The 14,286-nt window shown below is 28.5% G+C and overlaps 1 protein-coding gene across 1 annotated transcript; it reads right to left on the reverse strand.

The window, feature by feature from the left end:
• Positions 1-242: 242 nt before the first annotated feature.
• Positions 243-3,117, reverse strand: OCT59_016383 (uncharacterized protein; the record flags this gene model as incomplete). Its single annotated transcript, XM_066132436.1, has 5 exons — positions 243-1,345; positions 1,459-1,700; positions 1,766-2,282; positions 2,351-3,047; positions 3,115-3,117. The coding sequence occupies 5 exons, from the start codon at positions 3,115-3,117 to the stop codon at positions 243-245; spliced, it is 2,562 nt and encodes an 853-aa protein (XP_066003418.1).
• Between the last annotated feature and the right edge of the window lie 11,169 nt (positions 3,118-14,286).

Consider the following 14,286-nt stretch of genomic DNA (forward strand, 5'->3'; position numbering starts at 1 on the left):
GATATATATTCAAAAAAAAACCTACTTGTTAGTCTGGAAGATAAAAATTTTGGTGTTATATGAGAAATGGGTTTTTTGTAAGAGAAATGGGTTTTTACACGACTATGTTTTGTATAATAATTTTGGTTCGCGACAAAAATTTTTTACTTCAGCTGGTCATTTAGTCAGATGACAACTTATCATCTGATTTACTAGTGTTACAGTACAATTCTGAGCATGATCTGTTCAGGAAAATCTTTATTTTAACCTATAATTTCAGGATAGACAAATCCGCTGATATGTTTTTTAATGAATGCTAGAGCATTTTCAACTTCCTTTGACAAGGTGTGTTCTACAAGATCCACACGCATTTTACTCCATGATGTGAGCCAAATATGTCTTTTTGTGAGTTTTGTAGCTTTTGCCATTGCATGTTTATTTGTATGTTCATATATACCTCTTATATGTTTCCAGCTAATTTCCTTTCTATTATACATTATTTCTCTAGCATTTTTTTCACCTGTATGACTTTTTGATAAATTATTTCTAAGTTTTTTGAATACATGTGTTGGATCACTAATAAAAAACCACTCATCTCCAGTAATAGGATTAACAGTTTTATGACTTGCTATAAGTTTTTGATCATCATAAACAGGGCGAAGAAATTTATCAATATGATAATTAAAAACCTTCCATCCTTCACTGGCTCCTTCTGCATTAGTAATTTCAATAGATAATGTAGATTCAATTGAATCAAAATTAGTTATTTTTCCTAAATACCATTGATCATCTTTTGGACTCTTGAATTCACATATTTCATTAACATCCCATTTTGATTTTGAATGCATTGGTGGACGAATATAAGTTCGATCAATTGTAAATTTTCCAGATTCATTACAATCACGTAAACATACAGTGAATTTTGTTCTTACATAATTGCTATCTATAATTTTTGCTGTATGAAAAGACTTTTTGTCTTTATGAAAATTAACTTCTACGATATCACCAGAAGACCAGGTTGATGCATACCAATCAAAACTTTTTATATGAGTCCTATTTTCTCCTGCACCATCACAAATTGAACCATATGTATGTATACCAATACATTCTAATCTTGCTGCAAGATTAAATAATAAGGTATTTAAATTGTGTGCTGTAATTGTATTAATACCATAATAAGCAATTGGAAATGCAAAGTTATGAGTTGTTGAGTGCCAAACAATTTGATGAACTTGAGTTGCAAGATTTTGTTCTTGTTTTTTGGTTATAGAATTAGGCAATAGATTATTATTTTCAGATGCTGTATGAATCTCATTTTGACATTGCAAAGCAAATAATTGATAATCTTGCATTTCATCTTCAAAATCTAAATATCCAACATAACAATTCTCACGTTAACTCCAAAGAAGACCTGTTTTAAATATTCCTTAATAAATAAAAAAATATATTTTTTACATGCATTTTAAAATAAATAAATACCTTTCTGAATTTTAAAAGAGTCATGAGAAAAAAATCCTGCTCGTCTGTATCCCCAAATATTATTTGTTGTTAAGCTTTCTAATATTTGAAAAGCAGTTTTGTCTTGCCATCCTGAAAACTGTTCGCCTTCATTAATATAATTTTTAAGAGTAGAAATTGATGGTAAGCGCATTATTGTCTTCATTACATTATAAGCTGCTTTTCCAGATTTACTATATACAGATATTGCCCAACGTAAAAACCTATATTAAAAAAAATTAAATACATTAAATTTTTATTATTAAAACACTAATGATTAAATTCTTACATTAGATGGTATCTTGTTCCATTTGGCTTTTCACTTTGAATGCGAATAAGTTCTTGGAAAATAGGATGAAGACTTGAAATATCTATATTTTTATTTATAACATTTTCAATAACAGTATGGGTAATTTTTGACATATTATCTGATATTTCTCCTCCTTCATTTTCTATTTTCTTTTGTAAACAATCTCTTATATTTGCAAGAGTTACATATTGTGTTTTAATAAGCTTTTTTTGATGCTCAATTTTTTCTATAAGAATCTCTTTAGAAGCATATGCAATTTTCACAGAATTTACGCCAGCCAGGGACCTTCTATAAATTTGTTGCATTGTTTTGTAGAGTTTTTGACAATTTTCACATTTATTATCACATGTATTTTCATCTTTTATTATGAATTTACAATGAATATGTCGGTATGCTTCATCTGGCTGATTTTTGTTTTCTAAAAAGGCAAAGGGAGTATGCTCTTTATCATTGCTAACCAATTGGTCTCCTCGAATTTGAACCACATTTTCAAATCCTAAAATTAAATATTTTAAACAAAAATAAAATATAAACCATACAAATAGTTGACTATAAACTACATACCAACGGTACTTTGACCACAACAAACTTTAAGAGAAAAAACATATTGCATAAGATTGCTTATTTCATCAAGAGTTCTTTTCATTGCTTTAACGGGAAAAGGAAGGTCTACTTCTTTTAATACTTGGTCAAACACCCAAACTTTGTAACTAAGAAAAATACCCTGAGCAAATATTAATATTTTCTTTTCTAATTTTTTTTTGTTATTAAAAAAATGAAGTTCAAGACCTTTACTAATCTCTCGTATAACAGTTCCCATAAATTTTCCTCCTGTTAAACTTTCTCTTTTAATTAAAGAAAGAATATTTTGGATATTCGCGTAAGTAGATACTTTCCAGTATGAATTTGACTTACTACGTAAAATTGATCCAATTGATGGACCGGATGGATTAGGTTCCAAAAAAATGGTTGCAAGGGCTGATCGATAACCTTTATATAGTCCTCTATTTTTCAATCCAACCATCCATTGGGAAAATGTCTCATATTTGTAATCATTTATAACACTATATACATATGCTTTCTTTTCTTTTGCATCATAAAAAAGTACACCTTCAAAATATTTATTTAATCTTGGAAAAAAATATACTTTTTTTCCCTTAAGATCAGGTCGAATATGCAAAAGTTCTTGCAATGACTCCACTTTTTTTTGTTGTTTTGTAAATTTACTATTGATATTCTCAAAAGACTGTTTCCTTTTACTCTAATTATGCAAAATTATTATTATTTTAAAACATATTTATAATAATATTTTTCTTTTTATTGCTCACCATTTTCAACTTGTCTTAAAGTTCGTTAAATTTTAGTAGCTGATTAAGTTTTTCTCAAAAATCTAGAAGCGCGACAGAGATAAAATTCATTCTGTATATAGATGAGCATCGTGTCTTTATGGTATGATCTGTTTGTCTCACGATCACTTTATTTTTATTTAAATCTAACATCAAAATTTTACGTTTAAAATGATTATCATATAGTAATATTAATAAATTATATATAACTTCAGTTCTGGTAATTTTGATCAGCCCTGTGTAACCTTAAGTTGTACCCCCCGTTTATTTACCTATCCCCTAGGTAGTATGCCGATCATGTTGGTCACATGTTGGACTATCATTGGATTGACTTATCTAGGTAGATCTTAGGTCGAAGGATCGTTCGCAATGAGGTGGGTGTCCCTTCGGGGATTGCACGACACTAAAAAGTTCCCCATCAGCTGGACTGCACGACACTAAAAAGTTCCTGGAGGTCTTAGTGAAATAGGTTTGTTATCCATAGTATGTAGTCAAATAGGGGAAATTGAATTTTATGCGTTTCTGATAGTGCTGATAGTAGCTCGGAGGTTTTTTACCGATTCTAGGAGTGGGTACGGCGCTGGATGGGTTATGTATAGCATAGTCAACTTTACTCATTTTGAAATAGATTTGGGGGGAGTAGCTGTAGTTATTTATATAGAAAGGGTGGGGTTTTATCCCTTAAACTGTTTTGCGGGCAAATTTGCCCGCAATTTCTAAATTAGAATAAATGACGCTATAAAAAATTCTTTAATTTTGGCCAGATCGTCACATAATTTTGCAGCCAAATTGATCTACATTCTGGCCATAAATTGTATGAGTTAGATATACAGTACAGTTGATCATTAAAATTGGATTAGAAATTAACCCGCAAAAATAGTATCGGAATTTTTATATAATAAAATTTAAACTTTTCTTACCATATTTTTTCTCTATTTGAATATTTATTATAACTTTTTATTTTTATTATAAAAATTTTGCATTATAATAAACAAAATAGAGATAAAAAAAAATCAATTATTATGAATATATAATTAAAATGCATAATAAAATTTTCATTAATGTTCTATATAAAGTCAAATTTTTACTTTTAAATATCAAAAATCATATTAACAAAAGTCGTTTCTCATACCAAATTCTACATATTCTATTAAGCTTTTATATAGCTACAATTAATTATCAATGAAATCGTCGAAGTTAAGTGCAAAGTTTTTTAAAATTTTGTGATTATCTTAAAATACAACTTTTGACCAATGGGTAATTTTCGATTTTCTAATATATAATTAATAAATGATAATAATTGCTGCACAATATATAATTTAAACTATCTTGGAAAAAAATTTTATTAAAATTGCTTTATTTTTCATAAAATTAGATGAGAGCTGAAATTTGGTAAAATTGCGGGCAAATTTGCCCGCAATTGCTTACAGTTTAAGGGATAATCTTATTTATTTTCTTTATATGTAATTTTGGAAGATTATTTGTTCTTTGTTTTTCTATTAGTTCTGCACTTGTTGTGGTACTTTTTAGATCACTCTGTTGTTCTCTAAAGTCACTTCGGCATTAATTAATAAAATTCAAGCTCAAGCTATGTTTGCCTCAGCTGACATAAATAAAATTGATTTAATTATATTATTTTTGTTTTTTTTTAATAATATCATTAAAATTAAAAAATTTAAATATAATTGTCATGACAAAATATTGAATAACTTAACGTGTATGTGTGTTAGACGAATGAATTTATATTCATTAGAAAGAGGTAATCAAGAGCTATTCATAAACCAAATATTACATGAATTGAATCACAAGTTGCTGAATAATTACGTTCAATATGCTTATTTTTAACTTTTGACTTTAATCGTTAATATCTTCACATCTAGTAATTCGATCTGAATGATTTTTTTTCATTTGGGTAGAGTAGGTTCTGGGCTTTCATATGAATATAAATATATATGTTTAGCATATATGTATGCCAAGATATTAACGATTTTGTTAATTAAATAAATTCTTACCAAAAGATGATCTTTACAGGTATTATTGAGCTCTTTTTACTTTACTTAACAAGGTTTTATTTGCTATTTCTGTTTTAAATTGAATAAATTAATAAAATCAATTTTAAAAAGTAATTAACAAGTAGAATAAAATCAGTATAGTAAAAAAAACAAAAAAAAACATTTCAAAAACTCTAAATCATAACTAAGGATGGCGCTGCAAATAGGCAATTGCAGAATAATTGCGATTTGCGGTATTGCAGAACATTGTGGATTTTGAAGTCTAAATATTCACAAATCCGCAATTCCGCAAATAATCCAAAGTACTGCAATTCAATTGCAGTACAATTGCAGTACTTTACAAAATTGCAGAACATTTGCAGATTTGCAGATTTGCCCATTATAGTCTGCCAGTCTGACACAGATTATCAGATGAATTGCGTAATATAAATCATCTGATGATCTCTTTTTCTTTTTTATTGAAGTTTTAAAATAGAATCATGAAGATAAGGAGAAACCAGACAGGAAGTTGTTTTTTTTTAATAAATTTTTTTTTTTGATTTTGTAGAGTTGCCAGACAAAAAGCATAACCAGACTTTTGAAATTGAAATAAGAGAAGGACTGGAAAGGATTTTTGTTATTTTTTTTTTAATTTATTTTTTATTCGTTTTTGTAGTATTGCTCATAGTCAGACTTTTAGAATCGAGATAAGGGAGGACCGGGAAGGGTTTTTGTTATTTTTTTTAATAACTAATTTATTTTTTTTTGTTTTTGTAGAGTTGCCAGAGGAAAAGCATGACCAGACTTCTGAAATTAAGGTAAAGAAGGACCGGGAAGAGTTTTTGTTACTTTTTTTCAAACTAATTTATTTTTTTTCATTTTTGTAGAGTTTCCGGATGAAAAGCACGACTGAACTTCTGAAGGGAGAACTAGGAAGGAATTTTGTTACTTTTTTTTAATAATTTTCACTAATTTATTTTTTTTTTGTTTTTGTAGAGTTGCCGGACGAAAAGCATGACCAGACTTCTGGATTGAAGTAAGGAAGGACTGGAAAATTTTCATTTTTTTTTTGATATAATTTAATTAATTTATTTTTTTTCTTTTCGCAGGGTTAATTAAAGACATGACCAAAATTTTGAAATTGAGATAAGAAAGAACTGAAGGAAAAGATGTTTGTTGGCTATTTTCTTTAAAAAGAAATATTACTAACATTTCTACTTTTCTTTTTATAGGGTTGCTGGATGAAAATATATATAGCAGGGAAACTTAATTTAAAAAATGGACAAGAATTTTTTCTAAAAAACGGCGCAGTTATGCAATTTAGAAAAATATCAGTCTATACTTAAGACAAATGATAAACAAATAAACAAATAAATAAATAAATTTATTATATTAATTTAAAAAACATTTTTATTTATTTATTGTTATAAAACGGTTAAAAAATAATTTATTATTTAAAAACATCAGCCATCAGAATTGTGGAATTGTGAATTACTAACCGCAATTTGACTTCAAAATCCGCAATATTGCGGATTTGAAAAATCATTTGAGGGCCCATCCTTAATCATAACTCACATTTTTATTTTGTATATATTTTTACTAAAAAAAGAAAGAACTAAGGTTAAAAATAAATGAAAAAAGATTTTTCTTATTAATATAAATTAATATTTGTTTTCTTACTTACTGATTAAAAAAAACCTGCTATATATGTTTATAAACTTTTCTAAATTACCTAACAAAAATCTGATTGAAAAGTGATTGAAAAGTGATTGAAAAAGAAAGTAGTTGCCATTGTTATTTTTGAATAAATGTCAAATTTTTTTTTTTTTTAATTGATTTAGATTATCTGATTATGTAACACATATAATTTAAGCTTGTAAAACATAATTCTTGTTAAAATGTGCAAATCTTTATGAAAATCTTAATTTTGGTTAATTCCACGAATTGGTAGATATGTCAAAATCCTTATTAACAAGAAAAAGGTTTGTTGTTTATATATGAAATAGACAGTTTTGGTTAAGGCTTATTTAAATCTAATTATTTGAAAAGAAAATCTGTAAAGTTACAAATAAAGCTCTAAATGGTCCGGATTGGTCTGGGTTGGGAAGTAACCCAGGACCGGACTGAAAAATTAGTTCATTTCGGTCTGGTCTGGTTTATATTAAAAGGAGAATCTGGGTCCAGATCGGACCAGACCAGTTATTTTGGTCTGGTCCAGTCCAGTCCTATAATAAAAAATGTTGCAAAAACATTTTTTTAATTAAATATACTAAGAAAAAACGTTTTGCACCATTTTTTCTTTAAATTAATTAAAAAACATTGCGCAAACGTTTTTTTAATATAATATATTAAAAAAACGTTATGCAACGTTTTTTCGTTAAGTTAATTAAAAAACGTTATGCAAACATTTTTTTTTAATTAAATATACTAAGAAAAAACATTGTGCAATGTTTTTTCTTTAAATTAATTTAAAAAACGGTGCATAAACATTTTTTTTAATTAAATATACTAAGAAAAAACGTTTTGCAATGTTTTTTCTTTAAATTAATTAAAAAAATGTTGCGCAAACTTTTTTTTAATTAAATATACTAAGAAAAAACATTTCGCAACATTTTTTTTTTAAATTAATTAAAAAAATGTTGCGCAAACATTTTTTTAATTGAATATACTAAGAAAAAACGTTTCGCAACATTTTTTCTTTAAATTAATTAAAAAAATATTACGCAAACATTTTTTTTATAATAATATGTTAAAAAAAAACATTACGCAACATTTTTTTATTTAATAATTAAATAATCGCAATGGTTTTAATATAAACCATTGCAAAAATATTTATCGGTCCGGTCCAGTCCCAACCCATTTAATTCAGTCTGGGTTAGATTTATAATCCAAAACCAGATCGAACCAGACCGAATATTTTAGTCCAGGTTGAAACATCAACCCAGACTGGACCAATCTGAATTTTCGGTCCAGGTTGTCAGATCCGTTTTTAGAATTTGTTGATAAAATTGTTATGAATAGCAGCAATCGCATTCATCGCAGATGACCTAAGGATATCTAAATCAATGAAAACATTAAGAAAGGCGGTAGGCAAACAGCCATTGATCAAACTATAAGAGGACCAGTTGCTAGAAGAAAATGACCAACAAGGGAAAGAAGTAATGGTTTTAATGTGAGCGGAAGGATCATGATTAGCGAGTTCACCAGCTTCGGTAAGTTTAATGATGAGATGGCGCAAATAAGAAGTCATAATTTGTTGCATATGAGAACAGCGCTTTTTGCATATAAATAAGTGCATAAAGTTTTCAAGGTGGTCTTCACAAGAGCGACAAGTAAAGATATCAATATATAAATCAGGTCGAAGCCACTTGAGAATTTTAAGAGTAGGCAAATCTTTCAAGAAAAGTTGGAATTTCATCATGAAGTGCCTAGAGGTGTTCTCCAAAGTGAACGAGTCATCATAATTGGATTGATACATTAAAGTATGCCAAGTAAGTGCCCAATTGACCATATATTGAGAAGAGTCTGTTAAAAGAGCAAGGAAACGGAAACGTGATAAATCCAAAAGGTTTTTCATGAAAAAGGCTTGATTGTATTGTTTAAATAAGTGCCAAGGATTGGATTCACAAACAATATCATCATAATAAAGAATGAAGCTGCTTGATTGAAGCTAGAAATTAAAATAGCATCATCAGATATATACGCAGAGTTGGCCAAGGAATCAGCAAAATCATTCCAATAAAAATTGGAGTTAGCCTTGAAGATTTGTCAATAATTAATTGTTGAATTATAGCCCAAAGTTCAAAATTATTGGTTTTATAATAAAGGTGGGAATTTGAGTATGTAGATAAAGAGCATTGCTTGAGGCCATGGATAAACGTTTGTGAATCTGTGTAAATAGAAACCACAGAATTGGCAGGAGACAAAGTCAAAGCAGCATAGATAGCAGCAGCTTCAGTATGGGAAGAAGAAGGCCAATCACGAATAATACCATGTGCATAAGACGCAATAGAATTGAGAAAGCCAGAGTCTTTAACAACTTGTACGGTTGTACCCAACTCAGACATCATGAGCTCCTAAATTAATAAGAGAACTGTCAGTATAAAATATATAAGATGAATCTGGAGTGGTCACAATGGGAGAGGAGACAAGAACAGCTTCAGCCAAAAGCAGAGGCGATATGGTGGTATTCTCGATAAGAGTAGAACACAATACAAACCAGCTGTAGATTAGACCACCCTATGATTTTCAATTTGAAAATTTGATATTTTGAATTTTTCAAGAATTAGTAAAAAAGCAAGTTTAAATACCTATTTTGGTAATAACTTTAACTCCTTAAAATTAATAAAGATTTTAAAGTAATTTATTTATATTAAATCATATGATATATTTCTATTTTTATCTAAGGAGTTGGATAAACAGGTTTTTAACTTAATTTTTTACTGGTTTTTGAAAAATCCAAAATATCAAATTTTCAAATTGAAAATCATAGGGTGGTCTTACAATTTTGCAATCAGCTATAAACTGGAGAAGAGCAAATGAGGATAGTGCTATCTTGACTTATGTTGACGTTTAAGTAAACACTTGATAGTATTACCCCAAAATTTTAACTCTGCTAAAATCTTCAGCAGGACTATAATGTCTCAGATTTGCTCTTGCTCCTCCTCTCTGATAGCCTCGTATCTGGTGAGTATTTGAGTAGCCTCAGGTTCAGATGATTTCTTTTTGGTTTTGCCATTGTTGGTTGGTTCTTGATTTGTTTATTATCTGTAACATGCACTTTTTGTTTACCTTTCTTCCAGGAATTTTCAGATGTCACAGTTTAATCAACAAAGGTCATTTCCATATCAGGCAGTATTGGAGGCATTTCAACTACTGGATTTGGTGTTTATATCCTTATCATATTGATCACAAGATCATCTTCATCATCATCAAGCTTTTCATTAGATGACTCATCTAATCCATCATCCATAACACCTTCATCATATATGACGTTACCAATATCGCCAAATTGTTGAAAGAAATGGGCTGCAAAATTTTTCCACGATTTGGACAAAACGTATAATGCTATAGAAAATAATAGCTAAAGGGTAATTGGTTGTACATTCATAACTTGAGCTTGTGAGGTAAAGTTTGCAGGGTTGGTGTGTAATATTTTGATAAAATATTAGGTTAAATTCAGAAACGAACTCTACAGCTGGTTTGTATTGTGTTTTACTCTTATCCATAGACATTTTTATATTTATGTAATAAAATTTAATAAAGGGGATAATTTTTTAAAAAAATTATTACGCAGAAATTTTCTTAAAAATTGTATTCGGAAAAGAGTTTACTAATAATTATTTTATTCATATGTAATCAAATATTTAATTATATATATGTAGTGGATCCCATTTTTCAGTTTATTTTATTTTTACTTTTATTTTTAAAATACCAGTTTTTATTAGACAAGCTAAATAACTAAATGATGAACATCTAAGCTAGAGCTCCGAATGGTTCCGGTTTGAACTGGGAACTGATCCGAAACTGACCAAAAATTCGGTTCAGTTCTCGGTTCAGTTTTGGAACTGGAACCGTTTGGTTCAGTTTGGTTCTATTTTATTTAAAAAAAAATGCGAAAATCAAAATAACTCAGTAACCAGTTAATGTATAAGGACGAGCAATAGCTCATTAGAATTGTCTCATCGAGACTCTTCGAATGGTGGTAAGATCATCTCTCTAGCCTTGATATATCATGAGATAATCAACGCTAAACATATTTAATGAAACTAGTGATAGAATCGTATCTATTGATCTAGAGACATGATCTTGATTTCATTCGATAGGTCATAATGAGACGAATCTAATGAGCCTTTAATCATTTTTATATGATCACTACATAACGAGTTATCTTAATTTTCGCATTTTTTTAAATTTTTGAACGTCAAAAATAAAAATTCCGATCTAAGATATGACTCATCTTCTACTGATTGTATTAGAACGATCTTTAGTTCATTAGAACCGTCTCAGCGAGACGATTTGAATGATGGTAAGATCATGTCTCTAGCATCGGTATATCATGAGATAAATCATGCTAAGCAATTTTAGAAAATCAGCATTAGAAAGGTATCTATCAATGCTAGAGACATGATTTTACCGTCATTCAACTCGTCGCGCTGAGACGGTTCTAATGAGCTAAAGATCGTTCTAATACAATCAGTAGAAGATGAGTTATATCTTAGATCAGAATTTTTAATTTCTGACGTTCAAAAATTTAAAAAAATGCGAAAATTAAGATAACTCGTTATGTAGTGATCATAAAAAATGATTAAAGGCTCATTAGATTGGTCTCCAAGATCATGTCTCTAGGATCAATAGATACGATTCTATCACTAGTTTCATTAAATATGTTTAGCGTTGATTATCTCATGATATATCAAGGCTAGAGAGATGATCTTACCACCATTTGAAGCGTCTTGAGACGATTCTAATGAGCTATTGCTCATCTTAATATGATAACTGGTTGCCGAGTTATTTCGATTTTCATATTTTTTCTTAAAATCGAATAGAACTGAACTGAACTGGACGGTTCCGGTTCAGTTTTCATTCAGTTTCAGTTCCTACCTGAACTGGAAAAAAACCGCACTGAACTGACCCGTTCAGAGCTTTAATCTAAGCCCAGCCATTCATCAAACTTTTTTTATCTCACAATATTTTTCAGTTTCCTTTCTTTTTTGTATTGTGCCGGAACTCTATACTCAAAAATAAAATTGTGATAATTATAAATGTTTCAACACTTTAATAAAATAGAATTTCAAAGAAATAAACTGGTAACTTTGTTCTACAAGACAAGTACTATTAAATTACCAGTCAGATTTTCAAAAAAATGTCTACATAAAAAGTTATAAGCGTTTGAAATTTGGTTATTTTTATATGATTGGCCCAAATTTGAAATAAAAAGTCACATAAATGCATTTATTTTATGAGAATTTACATAATTCGTATTGACATTTAATTATTTTAAGGCTTAAAATGGCTTAAAATGTCCTTAATTTACTTAAAAATCTAAATTCAACCCCATTTTAGCTTGATTGTTCTTAAATAAATACTACTTTCTGCTTTATTCTTTAGCCGATTTCCTTTTTTTTCCTTTTTTGTACATGCTCGTATCTGTTTTTTCTAAAATTGTGAGTTTTATTGGCTATTATGCTTCTCACATGATAAATTAAAAATTTGAAACATTTTTGAGTATAGAATTCTGGCATCATATATCATGTAATTATAAATTATCTAATAATTTTTATTAAGTATTTTAATGGTATGTAATTTATATATTACATTATGAAAAAAGCATTTTTGAGTTACATCATTAACCAATGATTTAAAAAGAACTTGTCAAATATGTTGCTCTTGTTTTCAAAGTCCAATACAAATCTCCTCATCATTATCAACATCTGTTTAAAAAACCAATATGTTATCTTAATATTAAAACAAAAAGAATTAGTAAATAAATACTTATTCAACTTGCAACTAATAATTGTTGCCAATCCATAATATGATTTGAATCATAGCATATGGATTAGTTCATTTGCTCCTAATATAATAAGAGTTAAATATTGACTAATAATATTGTTAGCCTGCCCAAAAACCTATTATATAATATTGGTAATCCAACAGTTGGTAAAGTATTACGTGATATTTCAACATTTTTCAAATGCGCAAAATTGTAAAACCACCCTATGATTTTTAATTTGAAAATTTGATATTTTGAATTTTTCAAAAAGCAAGTTTAAATACCTATTTTTGTAATAACTTTAACTCCTTAAAATTAATAAAAATTTTAAAGTAATTTATTTATATTAAATCATATGATATATTTTCTATTTTTATTTAAGGAGTTGAATAAACAGGTTTTTAATTTGATTTTTCAAATTAAAAAATCATAAGGTGGTCTTACAATTTTGCAATCAGCTATAATTATTTTCTTAATATAAAAGTAATAATTGCTAAATATATTTTGTATCAAGCGAAAATTATTTAAAAAATTACTTGTTTACTACCAAGTTTATTACTACAAAAAAGCCAGAAAATAACGACAAAAATCAGTAATTGGAAAAAAAAAGCTATATCTAATTGAAAAAGAAAACTGATAATATGCAACTGATCAAATCAAAATTTATAATCATAATTAGTCTAGCATATCATATAAGAGGAATTCTTGCGCATAGATTGATTCAATCAGTAGAGAACATTTATTTTTATTTTATTTTATTTTATTTCTACAAGAGTAGTCAATAACAACCAATACATAATATAAGACAGTTTATAAGTAAATACCAAAAGCTAATATATGAGTAATTGCGTTGTTAAGGAACATCCAGCGCTAGGAGCTTAAATCCCTGGCCACCAGACCTCACCCTTAGATAAAGAGTAGAGCTATACCTAGGTAAAACTACACTGCCTAGTCTAACCCAACCGCACTGGGTAAAATTAAAGGAATCAACTGAGGTAAGGCCCCTCTATAGCCAACAGATGTATAGAGCAAAATAAAATGTAAAAAAATACTGCAGCTAAAAATGCGCTATATTCTATTTAGAAAAATAACTATAACTAGGAATTAGACTAAATTAATTGTCATAATAAAGTTAAAATCTCTGCTAAAACCTCACTATTACCTGGGAATTTCTTTGCCTTCTTCTGAGAGTTTGGGAACTTCAACTGGTTATCATCTTTAGCAGCTTTGGTTGAGGATTTCTTATCCTTCTTCTTAGGCTTATTATGATCCAAACTTTGTCCAGAAACACCAGACTTCTTATTCAGAAAAACTTGATGAGTATCTAAGGCCTTGAGTGTGGCCTTCCAATTCTTGAAATAGCCTACAAGTTTCCTCTTTCCTTTGCTTGTTTGTATAATTTTAAATGCACTAGCACCACATGACAGTGTTGGCAAGATGGCTTTTCTCCTGTTAAATCTTCATAAACTTTGTAAACATGCATTGATAAATTTAGAATCACTTCCATTTGTAAAAATTCTACAAAATGTTACAACTAAATAAAAAAAAAAATCAATTTATGTTATACAATGATTATCTTCATCATAAGCATTAAACTCAAATTCATTCATTTCTCCAAATACACGTTTATAGGACATACAGTCAAACCTTTATATAACGATATGTCGGGAC

Source organism: Rhizophagus irregularis, chromosome 24, assembly GCF_026210795.1.
Source record: "Rhizophagus irregularis chromosome 24, complete sequence".
NCBI classification, from domain to species: Eukaryota; Fungi; Glomeromycota; class Glomeromycetes; order Glomerales; family Glomeraceae; genus Rhizophagus; species Rhizophagus irregularis.